This window comes from Plodia interpunctella, chromosome 22 (genome assembly GCF_027563975.2).
Source record: "Plodia interpunctella isolate USDA-ARS_2022_Savannah chromosome 22, ilPloInte3.2, whole genome shotgun sequence".
Taxonomy (NCBI): Eukaryota; Metazoa; Arthropoda; class Insecta; order Lepidoptera; family Pyralidae; genus Plodia; species Plodia interpunctella.
In genome coordinates, this window is record NC_071315.1 from 1,956,147 (window position 1) to 1,975,073 (window position 18,927).

The window sequence follows — 18,927 nt, forward strand, 5'->3', positions numbered from 1 at the left end:
TATCTGTTTAATGTTTAGCGTTGAGCGTTTTCTCTGTTCCTTCCTTAGCCGTTAAGGGTCGGAGCCCAGGGACCGATTTCTTACTGGAGATTTTCTTCAATTTTCCTTCTCAAGTAGGACTTACTCCAATAAACCAGGTACGTATAAAATAAAATGCGTTAATATATAATTTCATTATTTATTTTCATTACGATGATTACAACAAAAATAACGTACGCACAGGGACGGACAACGCATTAGTAACGTAACGATGCAGAAATCAATGACAGCTATTTTCGCGATCGTAAACAATTTACAAAAATACACTTTTTTGGTTTTTTACATTTTGGCAACCAACATTTGGGTTTCATTTCTGCTCAGAAGCGAGTTATTAAAAGATATTAAAATTTTTCAGTATTTTCATTAGTTCTAGACTTCTAACAGGAATAAAAACCCAGTAACCACCCCTTTTAGCATTCTCTTATAACTTAATTGCACCGGTCAATTATTTTTATTATAAAATGTGCTTACATTAATCTAATGACTACAATTGCAAATTCAACTAGTGTTCTACTTATAATCTAAACAAAATAAAAATGGTATATTTAATAATCAAAAACACTTAGAAAACGTGGAAAATAATCGTGTATTTTTACGCAACAGTAACAATGAGAAATATCACAAAAATTATGATCTGAGTGATAGCAACTACCGGTACAAAAATACAGTTAAATATATTATGCATTAGTGATTTTTAGGTCCAATTTAGCTTCACGTGAGATCGATCCAATAAGATAATTTTTTTAAATCAAAATTATGCGATAATTATTTCGCTTCCATTGTCTCTGTATTTGTTCCGGTCACTGCTATCACACTCTGTTATTAAATAAACATAATTATCACCTTTTTTACAAACGTAATGGAATGTTATAAATAAATGCAATATATAAGTCGAATACTAAAAAATCAAAATAATTTTCGTCTGTCTTTACAATCCACTATCCGGCTACAATCCCCTATTTGAGCACAAAATATTCTAGTAACTCCTATATATACAAATACTACATATAAAACCAAATAAAACATAATTTCATTCAAATATCATGAAATACTTTTATTTTCAATAATTAAGAAATAATAAAACAAACGAATACTTTGTGGAGGCAATAATCTAGCCTCAGGCTTAAAGTTCCCCTTTACATGTTTCATATCAAAGTTAAATAAATAAAATAATACTTTTGAATTTAATACAGCACTCGTAAAAACAAAACATATAATTTTCATTTGCATTAAGTCTTCAATTAGCAACATAAGTACCTAGATAAATACCGCGAATACATTTCAAAATTATGTATTTTTTTTTGTGACATCGGTAGGTGCTGACCATACTTTCATATTACAAGTCAATAATAATTATTTTTTCTTGCATTACACATTTTTGTTTTAAATATATTATTTTTGTAGAAATATGGGCAAAATATCAACAAAAAACTTCATAAAAACAAGTGTTATAACAAAACAAGTATTAAGACTATGAATATATTACTTTTTATTTATAATACGCTTAATTTGCATTAATTGTTATTATATACACGATCTCTTATTACTGTGACTGCAGTTGGATACGATTTACCGCATAATAGTGAAGTAATGAAGAAATAACCAGAAAATATGTTTATTTTTAATTATTTTAATTAAATGTAGTGATTTTAAATGGTTTTTTTTTCAATTACAGATGTTAGTTTTATATTTTAGCAACAGGATAAGCCACAGTAATTAGAGTAAGAATAAATAAGGAATATATTATGTTTATTACATCGAACATTCAAGAATTTGTCTATTTAAACCCAGTTTAGACAATATTAGGTATCATTTTAACTCCTGTGAAAGAAAAGGCAAAAAGTACCAGTTAAGCTATCCATGTACCAAATTCCATCAAGATTGGTCCAACAAATTTTGCGTACCTTCGCAATTAGGAACAAAATGATTCTAGTCCCTCTTCGGCTTAACTTGTGGTGTCATTAAAAAACCTACTTGGCGCCAAGCACAGGCCAAATATACGCGGTACCGCTTCCCCACTCATCTGCCACAGCCCCGCGTATCGCTTCCCAACTTTTGTTAGAGGAATGGCACTATAAGACGTGTCTTATCTTTATTTTTGCTATCTAAAGTCTAAACTGAAGTTTACCATAGATTAGTTTCAAAATTCTCAAGTAAATCTCAAGTTAAGTTTCCTCACAGTCAAAAAAATTACCATCAATATACAAGACCCTGTTTTAAAATATAACATCACTTGAAACATCTTATATATTAACATTTCCTAAACGTAAGGATGGTTAAATTACTTATACCTACATAGTCGTTTTATTTTCCCTATTTATGTGTAAATGACAAAAACTTTTTATAATGAAAGGTCATAATGCTCAACCATCATCTCTTTGTATATAATTGTGATGTTTAGTTTAATGAAGTATTACAATTTAATTAAGTACAAGTTGTTCATTAAAAAAAACACATCCGTCAAATTATATCTTACAAATTAGTTATAATATACAATCAATTTTACATTTATATTGTGCTTTTTTAACTTCAGTCATGAGTTTTAATTTTTTTAAACAATTTTTTGGCTATTTTTTGCTTACAACTAACACATAATATAATTTTATTTGTCAAAAACCAAGTCCATATTTTTTGATAATATATCCACAAATTGTATCAATCTCAACATTTATCAAATTGGCACAAATATAATACTTACTTTTTATTTTATATTTTTCAATATTTAATTCTACATCGAAACATTATTAGATAAATAACAAAAAGTGTTCATCTGTAAAAAAATAATACATTGAATTTGACTTTCTTTAATATTAATTACTAGAACGATAAAATACGAAAAAAATATAAACTTTATACTTGTGAATACAAAAATATATATATACGGAAATAAATAATAATTCTCAAAATAAAAGATACAAGGTATAAAACAAAAGGTTAGAAAATTGGTAAAATATCGTGTAATCATGCTTGTGATGTCAAGAATAAGGAACTAATTTTGAGCGCAAACATGCAAATACTACGAACAATTTTTAATAACAATAAATTATATACAGAAAATTTATTAATTCAACGTCCATTTTGGCGGTGGGTAATCAAGCCTGCCTCGTCTTTATAACTTTGTCTTAAATTTTTTTCCACATTTTAAGCCGTCTCCATGCAGTCCTCCATCAATATTTTTTTTCACCTCATTCTTACTAAAATCTATTCAATGACCCCACCATCTGTGAAACAGTATATGCGTTAAAATATCTTCTGAATGCTTACAAAGCTGTATTCGTTACCATATAATCACATTCAATACATACTTCCATAATATCAATACTTTTATAGTGATGTAATAAATTGTTAAATACTGATTATACTTCTATAACTTAAGTCAAAACGGACAAAATTATGTGAGTTCTGGTGTGCAGATAATCGGTGGCGACAAACAAATAAAGTCTGACCTAGTGTGTGAGCGTGGTGAGATGTCAGGGCAGCAGCGCGGGCTGGTCTCTGCAGGTGAGGCAGGCGGCCATGTTGGCGGAGTACCGCTCCACCTGGAACGTAGCGGATTGGACCCCAAACTCGTTTTTGGCGAGTTGCTGACACGCGCGGAGGACTTGTTCCGGATCTGTTAGCTCGTCTGGAATCGTAAATATCAAAGTTATGGCGAGTAGACAATCTACCCTGAGTTATATGTTAAGGTTATATGCAGGAACGACACAAGGAAACATCGCGCGGCATATCGGATTTATTTTCTGAGTCTGAGTACTCTCTAGGTACGTATAACACACTCTGAAGTTTTCACGTGACGTCAAATATTTCTCTAACTTACATCAAGCGTTTGATAGAATTCAGTATAAAATTTTTCTCCATAAAATATTAAATAATGACAGTCGACGGAACTTATTGAAATGCTTCGTGTCTTATAAACACAAGCGGCCATAAAATAATGACAAATATACACTCCGCAAAATGTTGAGTACCTATACCCAGTGGCGTTCCGCAAGGGTCACTTTTTGGACCCTCACTGATATTATTTTGGGAACGATATCAACAATTAAAAACTCCCAAAATGCATGCACCGGAGTAATGTTAGAAGGTCATGTCAGCCATACACTATATTTGGATCTCGAATAGTAGACACAGAGATTCAGAATAAAGATATCTTTTTCTGTGTTCCACAATAAATATATTTCATTTGAACCCGTGGTCAACAATATATAGAAGACTAGCTTTTGCCCACAACTTCGTACGTGAGTAAAAATCCGTTTCCCCTGGGAATTTCAATAAGCCCCTTCCTAGTGCTCATCTACACTCCCCAGGGAACCCACATGTCAAATTTCAGCTTCTTACGCCCAGTAGTTACGGTTCTACGTTGTCTGTCAGTCACTCGGTAACGGAAGAATTTTATATATATTGATAATCTTACCAATAGCGACGTGCGCAGACAATATAACATGGTGTGTAGACAGCAGCCACACGTGCAAGGAGTGAACGTGACGCACACCCGGCAACGAAGACAGCAGAGATACGCATTCCCTGTACCTGTGAGTAGAGCACAAATTGCACTTGATAAGTACATTGATCCATTCATCACAAATTTGTATACAAGAAATATATTTTAAATCGTAATTGTACAGCTATTCGGTACGGCTAATCGTACAGCCATTTTATTAGTGTAACGCAATGTATTTAGGTTTATTTATGTATATAAGTATAGTTAAATTGAATTCTATAAGATATAAATTATTTATTTCATGCATTAAATTATATTAATCTGTGACAGTCGCCTCTTTGGCGTAGGCCTCCCCCAGCTTCCTCCAGTATTTAATAATAGTACATTAATAATCCCATGGAGGGATCTCTTCCAGTCAACCGGCAGGTATCTAATCAACTTTGTTTCCTATTAATAAAATCTGTCCCAACCTGCCCCTCAGGTTATTGTCCCAATACATCCACAGCGGATAAGCCATAGAGTTCATATTGTACCAAACTGTAAATGAAGAGAACGGATGTATAATATGAATGGCAATCAATAAACATTAGAATTAGAAGCACGTTGCGCACGAAGCACTATACCTAAAGTTGTCGGGCACGGCCTGCATGAGCATCGCCAGCGCGTCGCGCACGACGCGCGCTGACGTCAGCAGCACGAGCACGCTGAACACAAACGTGCAGATCGGGTCCACGAACTTCGCTTGTGGCTGAGTTAGGAAACAATATACCACGATATAGTTACAAAATGTTTATTTCATTAACCCCCAACGCAAAAAGAGGGGTGCGATAAATTTAACGTGTCTGTTTGTGTATCTGTCTGTGACAGCGTAGCTCCCAAATGGATGAACCGATTTTCGTCTAGTTTTTTTTTTGTGTCATAGATAATTTTATCCCGTGTTCTTAGCCATGTTTCATGAAAATCGGTTCAGCCGTTCAAAAATTATAGCGAAATGAATATTGAAAGTCGGGGGTTTTTAAATTTGTCTAACAAATATCTTTATACCTACACTAGAGGCCCGTCCCGGCTTCGCTCGTGTAAAACCATAATCCTAACTTCCTCTCGTCCTAACTAATATTAAAAATGCTATGTAAGTTTGTGTAGTTGTTTGTTACCTCTTCACGTTCTATCTACTCAACCAATCTTCTTGAAATATTTTCATAGATGCAGTTTGAAATGTAAAGAAGGCCATACTTTTCATGCCGGAAAATTTACGCGGAGCGAAGCCCACGCAAAAGCTAAATAATACGCATAAAAAATAACATTGTTCACACTGCATACTAAAATATATAGGTATATATATCATACGAAGTGGTGCATAATTTATGCGAATTGGTCTTACAGGTAACGATATAAGGCTCACTTTTCAATGAAGTCATAATGTCCTGTGGCAGCCAGCGGTGCGGTGCAAGTGAGCCGCGGGAGGCAGAAACTGGTTTAATAATAGTATAAATAGTGTTTTACTCACGTAGAACTTAATGAGTATAGAGGCTAACAGGACACCACAGCTCTGAATCAGATCTCCTATAACGTGGATGAGAGCGGCGCGAAGGTTGATATTCCTGGAATTAAAACTGTATTAAGTTTTATGTTTATTTCGTTATAAAAATATATCAATAACAACAATACTTAGTTTATACTGTATGCTCAAGGACTTTTTGATACAAAATAATATGTGGCCGTCCGAATCAAAAGGGACCTTATGGCGCCCGGCACTTACGCCATTATTGCCGTTGTTTTGTATTGGAACAACGGCAATAAAGACCTAAGTCCCAGCCGCCATAAGGTCCCTTTTGATTTGGACGGCCACATATACTTACTGCAGTCTGTATCATCCGTGGCTTACCTAACCTCTCTCACTTGCGTGGTTAATCGTATATCTATATATTGAACCTCGCAATACATAAAAGATGTCGGACCACGGATGAAAGAGATAGCTTGCATCAAAAAGTTCTTAGGAATACGGGCTCCAAGATAGCTTCATAGTACAGACGAACATATGGTGGCGTACTGTCGATAAAACAGACTTCTTTGTCTGTTTTATCGACAGTACGCCACCATATTATCAGGATAGACAGAAAAAGCTACACAACACACAACAAAAGTATAACTAACCTGTCAGGCGCGCCAACGACGTTGGCCTCAGTGCTGGGCAAGTCCCTCATGCTGTAGTCACCGTTGACGAGCGCGCCGTTTGTCTGTTTGTCTCGTCGCCGGAACAGCTTGAACCGCGACTCGGTGTGCGCGTGTGTGTGTGCGTGTGAGCACGCGGCGCCGCCGTGCGTATGGTGGTGTGCTGAGAAACAATATATTTATAGACTAGCTGCGCCCAGAAGCTTCGCTCCCGTGGAAATTTCGGGATCAAAAGTTACCCTATGTGTTATTCCAGGTTATTTTCTACCCGTGTACCAAATTTTATAACAATCGGTCCAGTAGACAAAGCGTGAAGAGGTAACAAATAAAATTACTTTCGCATTTATAATATTAGTTGGGATATAATACCATTAAGTGTGAAGATTTTTTAAATTCTTTAATATTAAATGCCGGACGATTTAGACATGGCGAATAAAAACTGGAGGAGTTACGCATTGGACAGAGATGGATGGCGAAATAGAGGGGAGGCCTTTGCCCAGCAGTGGGACACCATAGGATATTTTTTTTAAATGTCATAATCGGTAAAACATGTAGGTTTTATTTCTTTTAACACCAATTTATATACACCCATTTTTTTGGCAAATTTGACATGTTGCGACGAACCACATCATGTCAAGCTCAATGTTGTATAACTATATATTATATGTGGCGTTCAGAAAAAGGGTACCACTGTGCACATTCTAGTTTCCGAAATATTTGAGATTTTGTGGATTGGATTTTAATGCAAAATGCAAAGGGCTAAGTTTTCATACAATAAACTTCTCTAAATCATGTTCACAACGTGACAAAATTGCAATTGTTGTATGACAGTTTAAACTTTCAATGTCTATTTCCCATCAATTTGATTTTTATGTGAACATCGATTTGTTTTTTTTTTTACAATAAATGTGAATAAAGTTTTGTTTTATTCCATATGAAAAAGCAACTATTTAACTATCTAAATACAGCTTTAACTCAACATCGCCAAGCATTTACCGCTTGGAAGGCCACATACAGTCGGCAGTCTCCCGGCAGCTATACAAACCAACACGAGTACACTCACCGATGTCCGAGGCACAGCCGTGCAGCACCATCGCCAGCACCACGTTGAACGCGACGCCGCAGCCGGACACGATCAACATCATATCCGGCTCGATGTTGTACAGTCCTGTGTGCAGTCTCATCACCGCTACGTACACGAACACTCCTGTCAGGATCCAGATTAGAAGGACGGACACCATGGCGCCGAGCACCTCTGTGATGAAGATTCGAATTTAATAATAAGAAGAACCAATTTATTAAAATCGTAACTAATATTATAAATGCGGAAGTAACTTTGTTTGCTAACTGATCACTCAACCGATATTCTTGAAATTTTGCATAGATGTAGTTTATAGCATGGAGACGGACATAGGGTACTTTTCATCCCGGAAAAATAACTGTTCCCGTGGAAAAGGGGACGAAGCCTCGGGCAACAACTAGTATATATATATCATTATCACTACATAGTATAAAACAAAGTCGCTTTCTGTCCCTATATCCCGATTTATACTTAAATCTTTAAAACTACGCAACGGATTTTGATGCGGGTTTTATTTATATATAGTTTGATTCCTGAGGAAGGTTTAGGTGTATAATTTATTAGGGTTTTACCCGAGCGAAACATTCTGTCGACGAAACGTTCGTAGACGAAGCAATTGTCGGAGAACTGTTTCAGACTCATTTTCTCCTCCACGTCGTCAGCATCCCTAGCCCTCTGACCATTGGCACACACATCGTCCAGCCATCCACAATTCAGCCTATATTTCTTTACAATTTTGGCTTTAGCCCAGCAGTGGGACACAAGTACAGGCTAGAAAAAAAAAATGTTGTAAATAAGAATACCAGCGCGTTTGTAGCCGTAAGACATGCGCACGTCGGGCTTCCTCTTCGCGCAGTGGAACGCCAGCAGCGCCAGGGCGAAGCCCCCGCAGTCGCTCAGCATGTGCGCGGCGTCGGACATCACTGACAGACTGCCAGCTAGGTACCCCCCGATCAGCTCGCATACCTGGATAATAATACTTCTTTCAATACACTTAGCTATGGCCCGTGTGTCTAGTCTAGGTATACCCTTTTTTATTATAATAAAGGGAGTGTAAAATAGTACTATAAAATTATAATAATAAAAACTGTTATTTATAGGAAATACACACAAATTTGTATTTGTGTGTATTTCCTATAAATAACAGTTTTCAAACCAAATACACAATGATATACAAAAAACAATACAACATAAACAGACACACAATGAGTTAAATACTCACTATATGTCTGTGAATAGAATAAACACATTAAATAAATAAATATTAGTGTGTCCTACAAATAGTTGACATCTCAGTATTACGCTACATTATTAAATACTCAGTATTACGGATACATTGAGAACAACGTTCTTTAATTACAAAGTAATGTAATAATAATCTTAATTTACCAGAAACAAGGTACAATGGTGCTGCTTAGTCACATAAAATCTAAATATATTCATAAAGATATCGCGATATGGAACCTTAAGACTTACAAAAGCACTCACACATAAACTACGTAATGTTCATTTATTAAGCGTCGGCATCTGCCCGACTTCGGCGATAGTGAATAGCCGGCATTAAATAATGCTTACCATGAAGAAACCACAAAGCACAAGTGCCAAAAGCAACTGCGGGATGGCGCTGGGGGGCTCCGCTTTGGGCTTCCAGTGGCAATGCTGGTCGTCCTCGACGGCTGGCGTCACCGGCACGTCTGTGTAGGTTTCCTAAAGAAAAAAAAAACATTCAGATTTTTTTTAATATTGACAATATATTGTTGAAACTAAACAATGTAGAAAAAATACTTTTGAGAAATTTTTTTAGGCTATGTATGCCTCAATGATGATAATTATTATAATTTCGATGACGGCGGATTTTTTTACATTAATTAATAGAAAAACATCCGTTCCATTTTTTATTATTGTTTATTGCCACATAACATAACATTGTACTTATATATACTTATAAATATTTCAAGGAGTTACGAAAACATTGTGAGTTTGTACATATTTTAATTGCTCATGCGTTTGATGCTCCTTTTTAGGTGTAATAAAATCTAATCTGGAAAATATTATCGTATAATCTGGTAAATTGGAAAGCCGCTAGTGAAAGAAAATTCGTTTTTATTTAAACGTCTTAAGAGAGTGATATATCCTATATCACTAGTGCCAACATCACATGTTTATCAATTTGTCTGTTGACCTGTATCAATTTGAATGTCAATCAAAGATAAGACAAAAATAAAATCACACATTTTTTGATTCTTAATAGGTACCTACCTACCTAAAGTGACATGAACAAGTGACGTCACAACGTTCTAAAATTTTCGCGAAGAAAGATGTTTGTTTGACAGCTACATTAAATATTACGTTTATGGTGACGACTTCTTAATTAAAGTTGTTACAATATTGTATATTTTAATGATGGTTAAGTTTGCTTTTATAATTTTATACTTTTTGAAAATGGATTTTCCAACCGACTTTCAATCTTCGTATAATGATCCAGCTGCATTGTTAGTCTAAAAATTATTATAATGATCCTAAATATATCTATTTTACCTAGATTATACATATTTTTTATAATTCTCTGACCTTGTCCACTATTATATTGTTTGACCGGCGCACATGCACCGGCTGGGTTGTTCAGACCAAGAGATTAATAGCGAAAACTAAAAAACTACCACAGGAAATTATGCTAGACTAGCGAATTAATTTGAAAAGAATATACCCCAAGAACAATACAGGAAAAATTATCGACATAAGTCGCCACGACGATAGGGTACCTACCATTTCTCCGAGACTTTCGAGATTCCAAGAAGGCTCGCTCAAATCGAGGAATCAACAGCGCGAATTTATTTTTTGTCGGATCCCAAGATGAACAGAACCAAGTTTCCGATTCATTCCACATAAGTTTTAAATTTAGAATATTTGGGTTGATGCTGGTTAGAAATTGTTTCGAATTTGGAATATTTTAAACTAGTGGCCCTCCTGGCTTCGCTCGGGTAAAACCATAATAAATGATACACCTAAGCCTTCCTCAGGAATCACACTATCTATTGGTAAAAACTGTACAAAAACCCGTCCGGTAGTTTTATAGTTTATCGCGTTACAGACAGGCGACAGAGGTACTTCTTTTTATATAGTAAGGATGAATTCCTATTCGAATCGGTGCGCAGAACGGATGTTATTGCATCTAAGTAAATAATTGGAGCTTTGATCTAATTTTGACTGAAGGTTATCGTGTTAACAATAATTAGGTATAATATCTATGTTAGCAGCATTACCATACTAACAATTAACCTTATGTACTAGATTATACAATTATTTCAGCTATAATAAAAATATCCAATACCAATTCTAATCGACTAAATAGCTCGTTATCAATTTACGCATTGCATAGGTGTCATAAAAATTTATCGATTTTCCGATTTATGTAACAAAATCGCCATTTATCAAGAGATTTTCGTCATCGCCATTTAGATTCGATAGTGAGAAGTGAAACTCAAACTAGCAGTATAAGCCCTGTGTTTACTGTATTCTCACATCATACTAATATTATGCGGTGGTGGTGTAATGGTTAAGACGCCCGCCTGTGGATGGAAAGGTCCCAGGTTCGAATCCTACTCGTGCCATATGCCTTTGTAATACAAATTGAGTCAGATTGGTATACAAACTTTGTATACCAATCTGACTCATGTATAGTAGTTTTCATGGACCACCACTTGCTTCCGGTGAAGGAAAACATCGTGAGGAAACCTGCACACTGATTGATTCTTATTAACTTGTGTGTGAAATGGAGAAGGCAATGGAAAACCACTCCATTAATAATGCCAAGAAAGTTGTTGTGTGTGTTTCATTCCACGTAATAACCACGATCCCTCAGCCATGAGGAATACGACTATGAAGAATGAAGACTAATATTACAAATGCGAAAGTTTATGTGGATATATGTATGTTTGTTACTTTTTCACGTAAAATGTATTGGACGGAATGTTTTGAAATTTAGTAAACGGATAGAATATAACGTGGAATAACACATAGGCTACTTTTTATCTCGAAATTCCCACCATATTACTTTTTATCTCGAGATTCCCACCATATAACTAAGTCCGTGGTATTTCAAATTTACCTTGGCACTATAGAGTTAATAGAGTGCATGATTGGAACACAAGCTAGTCTATGTAGCCAGCAACTAATTGGACCGCCAAAGCACTCAATGAACGCTCCAAACAAGTTGAATAGAGGGAACAAAAAATTCGTTACCGTTTTCAAGCAGGTCAAGCTCGGGAGTAAAAAAGACTGGTAGAAATGTTATCGATTTGTTATTCAATATTTCTTAAAACATATTCTAATACAAACTTGACAATTTGTATACAAACTGATGCGGCACGAGTAGGATTCGAATTTGGGACCTTTCGATCACAGGCGCGGCCGTCTCAACGATTGGACAACCACCGCTTCTAATGCATACATAAAAGGCATGAAACAGACAGACGGGCGGAACAGATGAAACTGAATAAAACTACTACCTACATTGATTGAAGTGAATCGACATTTTTCGATTTACAACAATCTTCGTACAGTCAAATTCGTTGCAAACTCGCCGCTATTACCGCGCCACGCCACGCAGGGTAACTTGATGTGCTGTTGACTGTACGTACAATGTCGTACAACTATACATATCATTGGCAGAACGACAAAAGAGATTTATATATCACTCGATACACAGATTGACGTCGTAAAACATTTTATATGGACGTTTGCCAACAATGATATTGTTATTTATTTTATTTATTGGCACACAAAACAGTTTCGAATTAAACAAGCATTGGATATTGTGAAGCATAAGCGTTAAGAGTATATAAATAGATTTTACACAGTTATTCATAAAGCATAATTTAAGCTATTTGTACGTTTTGTCACATTCTGTCAATGCCAATTCTAATCCCATCCTAACTTGTAAATGCGAAAGTAAGTTTGTCAATTTGTCTGTTACGCCAAATAATATTACACAGACATCCTCTCAAACATTCGTATCTATTAGTACGATAGATTCGAAATTCAGTACCAAATTATTCTAAATTTGGAAGGTAGACAGAAGACATCTTTTGTTTGAGCAAATAAACGTTTTTTCTTTATTTCTTACTAAATTCATCAATTTTTATAATTTTTCACGAAATATAAGATGGAGATCAAACAATATGGCATCGCGACAAATATCTTTTCACATTAACATAATATTCAACTCACCATAACTCCCATTTTAGCAAAAACACTTATATTTGTCGAACTTATTGTCACTAACTGCGTCAGCTGACGGCACCGTAATGATAAATCAGCGTAGCTCCTACAAGGGTTGTCAACCGTAGGTACTATACTATAACTAATATTATAAATGCGAAAGTAGTTAAGTTAGTAGTAGAAAGTAAGTTTGTTTGTTCTTACCTCTTCACGCTATATCTATCCAACCAATCTTCTTGAAATTTTGCATACATGTTGTTTGTAGTATAGAGAAGGACATACCATAACTGTTGCCGTGGGAAATTAACGCGTGCGAAGCCGCTGGCTGGTACTATATAATTTAGTATCCTATTATTTTAGGCGCCTAACTAATTTTCAATACCGATTGTTTATTTGTTTTTTTTTTGTCTAACCGATCGTCTAAAATATTTGATCCAAACAAAAGTTGGCAACCCTAAATACAACGTACAGTTCTAAACTACTTTGTAAATTGGATAAGTGTCACCTACCCTCAAAAAGAAACAACATGGCTGATGGCAGTTTGTCATGATTGATTGAATCTACCTATAGTCGAAGTTCGAAATATAGGATTATAGCTCAAAGGATTACATTATTATGATCAAAGCTTTATATTACATTGAGATTTTTAATAATTGCCTATTTTGTTCAATACATATATAAATCTCCTTCTTCATGAAGTTATGTAAGAAAAAAAAATAAAGCTTGCCATCCATGACGACCTAGGTAATCGTGTGTAAAGTCACTCATGCAAGAGATCAGACGATCAAAGCTAATGGGCATACAATCCCTCTGTCGAAAATATGCAGATTGTAGGGACAGACCTACAAAAAAAATGTTATACCCTTGGCTCATTGGAAAGTTACTCTCTGTCTCTGATCTGATTGGTTGCATTCACGGCTATGAGACCTGAAAATATACCTTAAAATTTTGAAGATTCTGTTGCGGTTTTACAACTGCCAGTCTAAATGTCCACCGTCTTGCCTTTCAGCTATCAAGGCTTTTCTTATCCCTTAGTCGCCACCTATGACATTCAGGGGAAGTGCATGTGTAAGTACCTACATACAAGTCGTTATCGGGTTTATGCCGGAATCTTTAGGAATATTTTAAACGGAAATCAAACTTCGCTATTGATTATGGACAGGGGTTTTTTCCTCACTATAGACGTTAAGAACACAGGCCACGACCAAGCCGAACTAAGGAGAAACTAGTTATATAAACGCGATAATAAAAGCAAGTTATCCTTATCCTTACCTATATATTATAAAACTAAGTCCTCTGCTGCATCTGTCTGTTTGTTCGCGATAAACTCAAAAACTACTAAACGGATTTTCAAGCGGTTTTTAGTAATAGATAGTGTGGTTCCTGAGGAAGGTTTCGGTGTATAATTTATTATATTGTATACCCGACCGAAGCCGGGACGGGCCGCTAGTAAAATACAAAATTCGTACAGCTCGATTACGATCGAGGAAAACATAAATCATTATAACGTTTTTTAATGATTTTCTTAGAAATTAATTAAGTAGATTCAATGTCAATAACGCCCTTGTTTGGGGCGCACAGTTGTATTTATAAATAACGTGATATTCTGTTTGTTTAGATGTACCTACAGACGGAACGGACGCCGAGCCATTGACAAACAGGGTTAAAGATGTGTTTTCTAAATAATATAATCCCTCCTTCGGAAAATCCGGCCCTGTAGGCCTACCATCAACTTTTTAGAACGATTCCAATGCAACTCAATTCAATTTAGGAACCTAAAATGAATCGCATTCATACTAAAAATTAAGTTGACGGTACGAATTAGCTATGCAGTTCCGTTTAGGTCGCGAAGTGGATCGCGTTAAGAGATGATGGTAAGCCCCCTGGCCGCTATATTATGCAATACGATGACGACTACATTTGCTGGTACAACAAAATGCCACATTTACTTTTATGTTCGTCCATAACTCAACGGAGACTTCTGCAAATGGTAGGATATTTCTCAAAGTTCTCAGACGACTGGACTAGTTCAACTTGAGTTATCACAACATTTTCTTCTGTCAGCATAATATATGCGTTTCGCTTTACATAATGTGGTTTTCCGGAAGACTTGGTCAGGGCACAGATTACATAATACCCCAGTAGTCAGGGATTATTAAAGGGGGTCGAAAAGATATTTCAGGAAAGTAGATACAGTCGACCACTTGTCTATACATTTGATGGATCTTACGCCGCGATAATAGGTGCGAGTTTGCATTGAATTTTGTTAGAAGATTGATGTGCTGTCGACTGTACTGTTTCACGACGCGGCGAGTAGCGTTTCGTTTAGTGTCGTATATTTTTTTAATTAAACATTAATAAAATTAATATTGTACCAGTACTTTACTTATTTATAAAATAGGATAATGAAATTGATTACTGTGCATGGTACAATTTAATAAACACTAATGACAGCCCACTGCGGCGTTTAAAACGCTCGTGAAATTCACCCTAAACAGAGCGTCGTGGAAGAAAGAGAGAGAGAAGCCTTTGCCCAATACTGGGACATAAATGGCTATTAAATAAATAAAAAGTAATAACAAATGACAAACACAGATCGCGCCATCCTTTGTTGAACATGTTCAGTTCGTCACTCCAGCGTATCCCGGGCGCCATTTGCCATACGGAGCACCCCAATCACCTCAAACCTTGTTGTTCTAAACTGTTATTACTTATTAAAACTGAACTAATTTCTTTCGCTTTTTATTAACATTGTAATAAGCCATAGAAAACAAACGCTTAAGAGCGGAAAATATTTTTTTTAAGAGAAAATAATAGTTTATCTGTAAAATACTTGGTAACCTGTTGTTACATTGCAATATTTGTTATGTACACGGCAATCGTTATCTCTATAAAATACATATGTAAATGTAAATACATGAGAAAAACTAAGCACGTGATAATGAAGTAGGTACTTACCTAGTTAGTAACTACTATTTGTAATCCTAATATTACAAATGTAAAAGTCTGTCTGTACCGCTTTCACGGCTAAACCGCTAGACCGATTTTAATGAAATTTGGTCCAAGTAATTAAAGACCCCTGTTAAAACATGACTACTTTTTCAAAAATAGACCCCCAAATGACTATTATAGGGGGTGAAAGTTTGTATGAAAGTCATGTTGAAAAGACGACCCGAAGTCGACTTAATTGGCTTTTCTACTAAAGATAAAGATATTTGGAACACTTTCACTAGCAATGATAAACTTGTATTAAATAATATTTCGATTTTAGGCGCGAAATTAATTTGTGACTGTACAGTTGGTTCGACACCTATGCCGCGGTAATATAGTCGAATTTGCAATGAATTGGGGTATGTGGACGTGCTGCTAAAACCCCAGATAGACGCGCGCCGTGAACTTCGGCGAACGTTGTGAAACGAGAATGAAGCTGATGATTTCAATCGCGTTGTTTTGTAGACAAGTCCTTCTCCTAGTTGGAGACTGGTGTTCTGAGATATAGGCTCTGCTTAGTTCAGACACCAGACCCTCGCAATCTTCTTTTGTATTCTTAAATACTTGTATTAATTTAGGAACACTGTTCTAGAAAGAATGTGGAGAGTAATATAAAGATTTTGTTTTTTTTTTTGTTGTCATGGAATTTGTTTTATTGGCAGAAAATTACGGCGCGAATTGCGCGGGAGTCTAATTGGGGCCTCTCTCCAGGCACGCCTATCGCATTTGAGATATGTTTACTACAATTTTTAAGATTCCTCTAGTTACTATTTGAAATTATAAACATGAACAGAGCAGATATTTATGAAATTTAGTGTAATTTAGAAAAATTTGACATGTCTATTAAAAAATTCTTTATGTATTTCAATTTGGTGTAAGTAGGTAAGTCTATAAAAACTACTATATATGAGTCGGATTGGTATACAAACTTATGTGGCGCGAGTAGGGTTCGAACCTGGGACCTTTCGATCCACGGGCCCGCGTCTAATCCATTACACCACCGCCGCTTCAATATCTCAAATTTGAGAAAGTAACAGAATGGACATTTTGATAATATATCATCTAGGATGTAAACAAAACATGGAAACAAATGCAGGTAGTTTAGCTATGATCCAGTGATTGTAATCATCAACTACACCAATGTTGTTGTAAAGGATTAGATAAACATGTCAAAAGTACCAACCTTATCTAATAAAATTGCTCACTATTGTACATTTTCTGTTTTACGTAAAAAATGCTGTCAAATGGCAATTTTTTGCATACTTAAAAAGCTCCATAAAGCAACCATAATGAGTTAATTTAAAACCAAATCCTAATAAACAGAAATGGTGCATGTTTCTCATTGGTGACAGCAATAGCTAATCATTATCAATAATAATATGAAAATTAGCAACATATTATAACACAATGTGTGTTGTATGAACCAAACTGCTTCTGAGAAAATTTCTGTCCTTGGAATGTTCCTCTCTTGAGAATTCCTGTAGATTTCCAATAGAAGATTTCTCATCTGAAGTATCAGGTAAGAGCTGAAGAAAATTGACAGGAATTTCTGAGACTATTCTCTGTTCTGAGAGAAAATTTCGACAATGGCACATTGCTTGTTGTGTGGTACCAGGGTCAGTCACAGGCTCCTAACACCAACTGACCAATAGTACCGTTATGGTACTTGTCAGTGGTATTAATGATTTTTTTTATTTTCTTAAAGAGTGTTATTTATTGCTGGCACTGGTGTTAGGTTTAATGCAGTTGCCTAAAGTTACATACTGACACACATCATGTAATACCTACCTAGTCATATCAAACAATGTCATTTAATTTTTTCAATTGTTTTGAGTATTTATTTCCATTAAATATTCATGTGATAGAATGGGCTGTCTTTGTTTGAATCAATAGATTTATTTACACAAACACAAACATAACTACATATATTAGATACTAAGACCATCCAGCTGTAAAATTTATGGCATTATATATATATATACCTAATTTTATAGTTGTAGTATTATCTCTCAGGACATAAAAATATACTAATTAAGTATTGTGGCTTTGTTCCCATACAAACTCTTCAACTAGACAGGTTTAATACAGTTATCCAGACATTGTGATAATAAACTCAGTGTACCATGTTTAAATCATAATTTGAATTGTAATTTATGCCATAATATTAAAGCTATCCATTAAATTATATGAACTATATAACCTCGCCTAAACATACTGATAAAGCAGTTGAGTTATAAATTTATCATAAGCTAACTAGATCATAAAACTCATAAAATATTTTAATTTTTTAAATAAATACATTGAATCAACACTTACTTCTGATAACAAAGGAGCCCTGTCTAAATGTTCTGACGACGCGAACGTAGACTCGAAATACGGTCCACGGCTCCTGGACTCGTACCTGGAGCCCCCGTCATCCCACATCCTGGCTTCTAACTCATCAGACATGCTGGCGCCTGATTTGCGCAAAAAAAACTAAGGAAAACTCTTATTCGACAGAACACATAATATTCACATAAATCACCACACTTCTATAGCCTTAACAAAGTAAATCGGAGTTACAATCACTGAGCAAAGATTTAATAATTTATTATAAGAGTCAACGCAGAGATAAATTAAAACTGTAAATAAATAGGAGAAGGATAAAGTCGACCGAACCGCGATCTCATTTTTCTTGATAAAATTGAATACGCTCTGAAACTGAAACTCGGCACCAAAATGTCTACACCCTAAGTTCAAGAAACATGGATTTAAAAATATTTACAATTACAAAACTTTGTTAAATGTATTAGATATGACGTATGTCTGTGGTATCCATATTAAAATGATATAAATACCTATTCAAGCAAATACTAAACTGCTACGTGAAAATTTATCAATAAATAAATATTTTTTTTTTTATTTAGTCGTTCCAAACGTACCCTATTTTGACATAATCCCACTGACAGTTGACAATAAGAAATCGATAAGGATGCGTTCCAAT

The 18,927-nt window shown here is 35.2% G+C and overlaps 1 protein-coding gene across 2 annotated transcripts; it reads right to left on the reverse strand.

Annotated features, from left to right (window-relative positions):
* Positions 1-164: 164 nt before the first annotated feature.
* On the reverse strand, positions 165-18,631 carry LOC128679806 (proton-coupled zinc antiporter SLC30A2-like). 2 transcript variants are annotated; one of them, XM_053762261.2, is made up of 10 exons: positions 18,261-18,631; positions 9,309-9,440; positions 8,537-8,699; positions 7,716-7,907; positions 6,635-6,815; positions 5,988-6,081; positions 5,104-5,228; positions 4,454-4,569; positions 3,486-3,664; positions 165-3,260 (listed from the first exon to the last, which is right to left on the reverse strand). In XM_053762261.2, the coding sequence occupies exons 1-9, from the start codon at positions 18,390-18,392 to the stop codon at positions 3,510-3,512; spliced, it is 1,290 nt and encodes a 429-aa protein (XP_053618236.1). In that variant the 5' UTR covers positions 18,393-18,631; the 3' UTR covers positions 165-3,260; positions 3,486-3,509. The 2 variants fall into 2 exon arrangements, with proteins under 2 accessions (XP_053618236.1, XP_053618237.1); XM_053762262.1 differs by lacking the exon at positions 18,261-18,631 and adding an exon at positions 12,963-13,113.
* Positions 18,632-18,927: the final 296 nt, after the last annotated feature.

What these genes read in the sequence shown, in the direction of transcription:
- LOC128679806 (XM_053762261.2), bottom strand. Translation starts at nt 18,392, where the DNA reads ATGTCTGATGAGTTAGAAGCCAGGATGTGGGATGACGGGGGCTCCAGG. An exon ending in GGGCTCCTTTGTTATCAGAA is followed by an intron (nt 9,441 to 18,260) that starts GTAAGTGTTGAT and finishes TTTTTTCTTTAG; the next exon opens with GAAACCTACACAGACGTGCC. An exon ending in GCCGTGCCCGACAACTTTAG is followed by an intron (nt 4,570 to 5,103) that starts GTATAGTGCTTC and finishes CTCTACTCACAG; the next exon opens with GTACAGGGAATGCGTATCTC.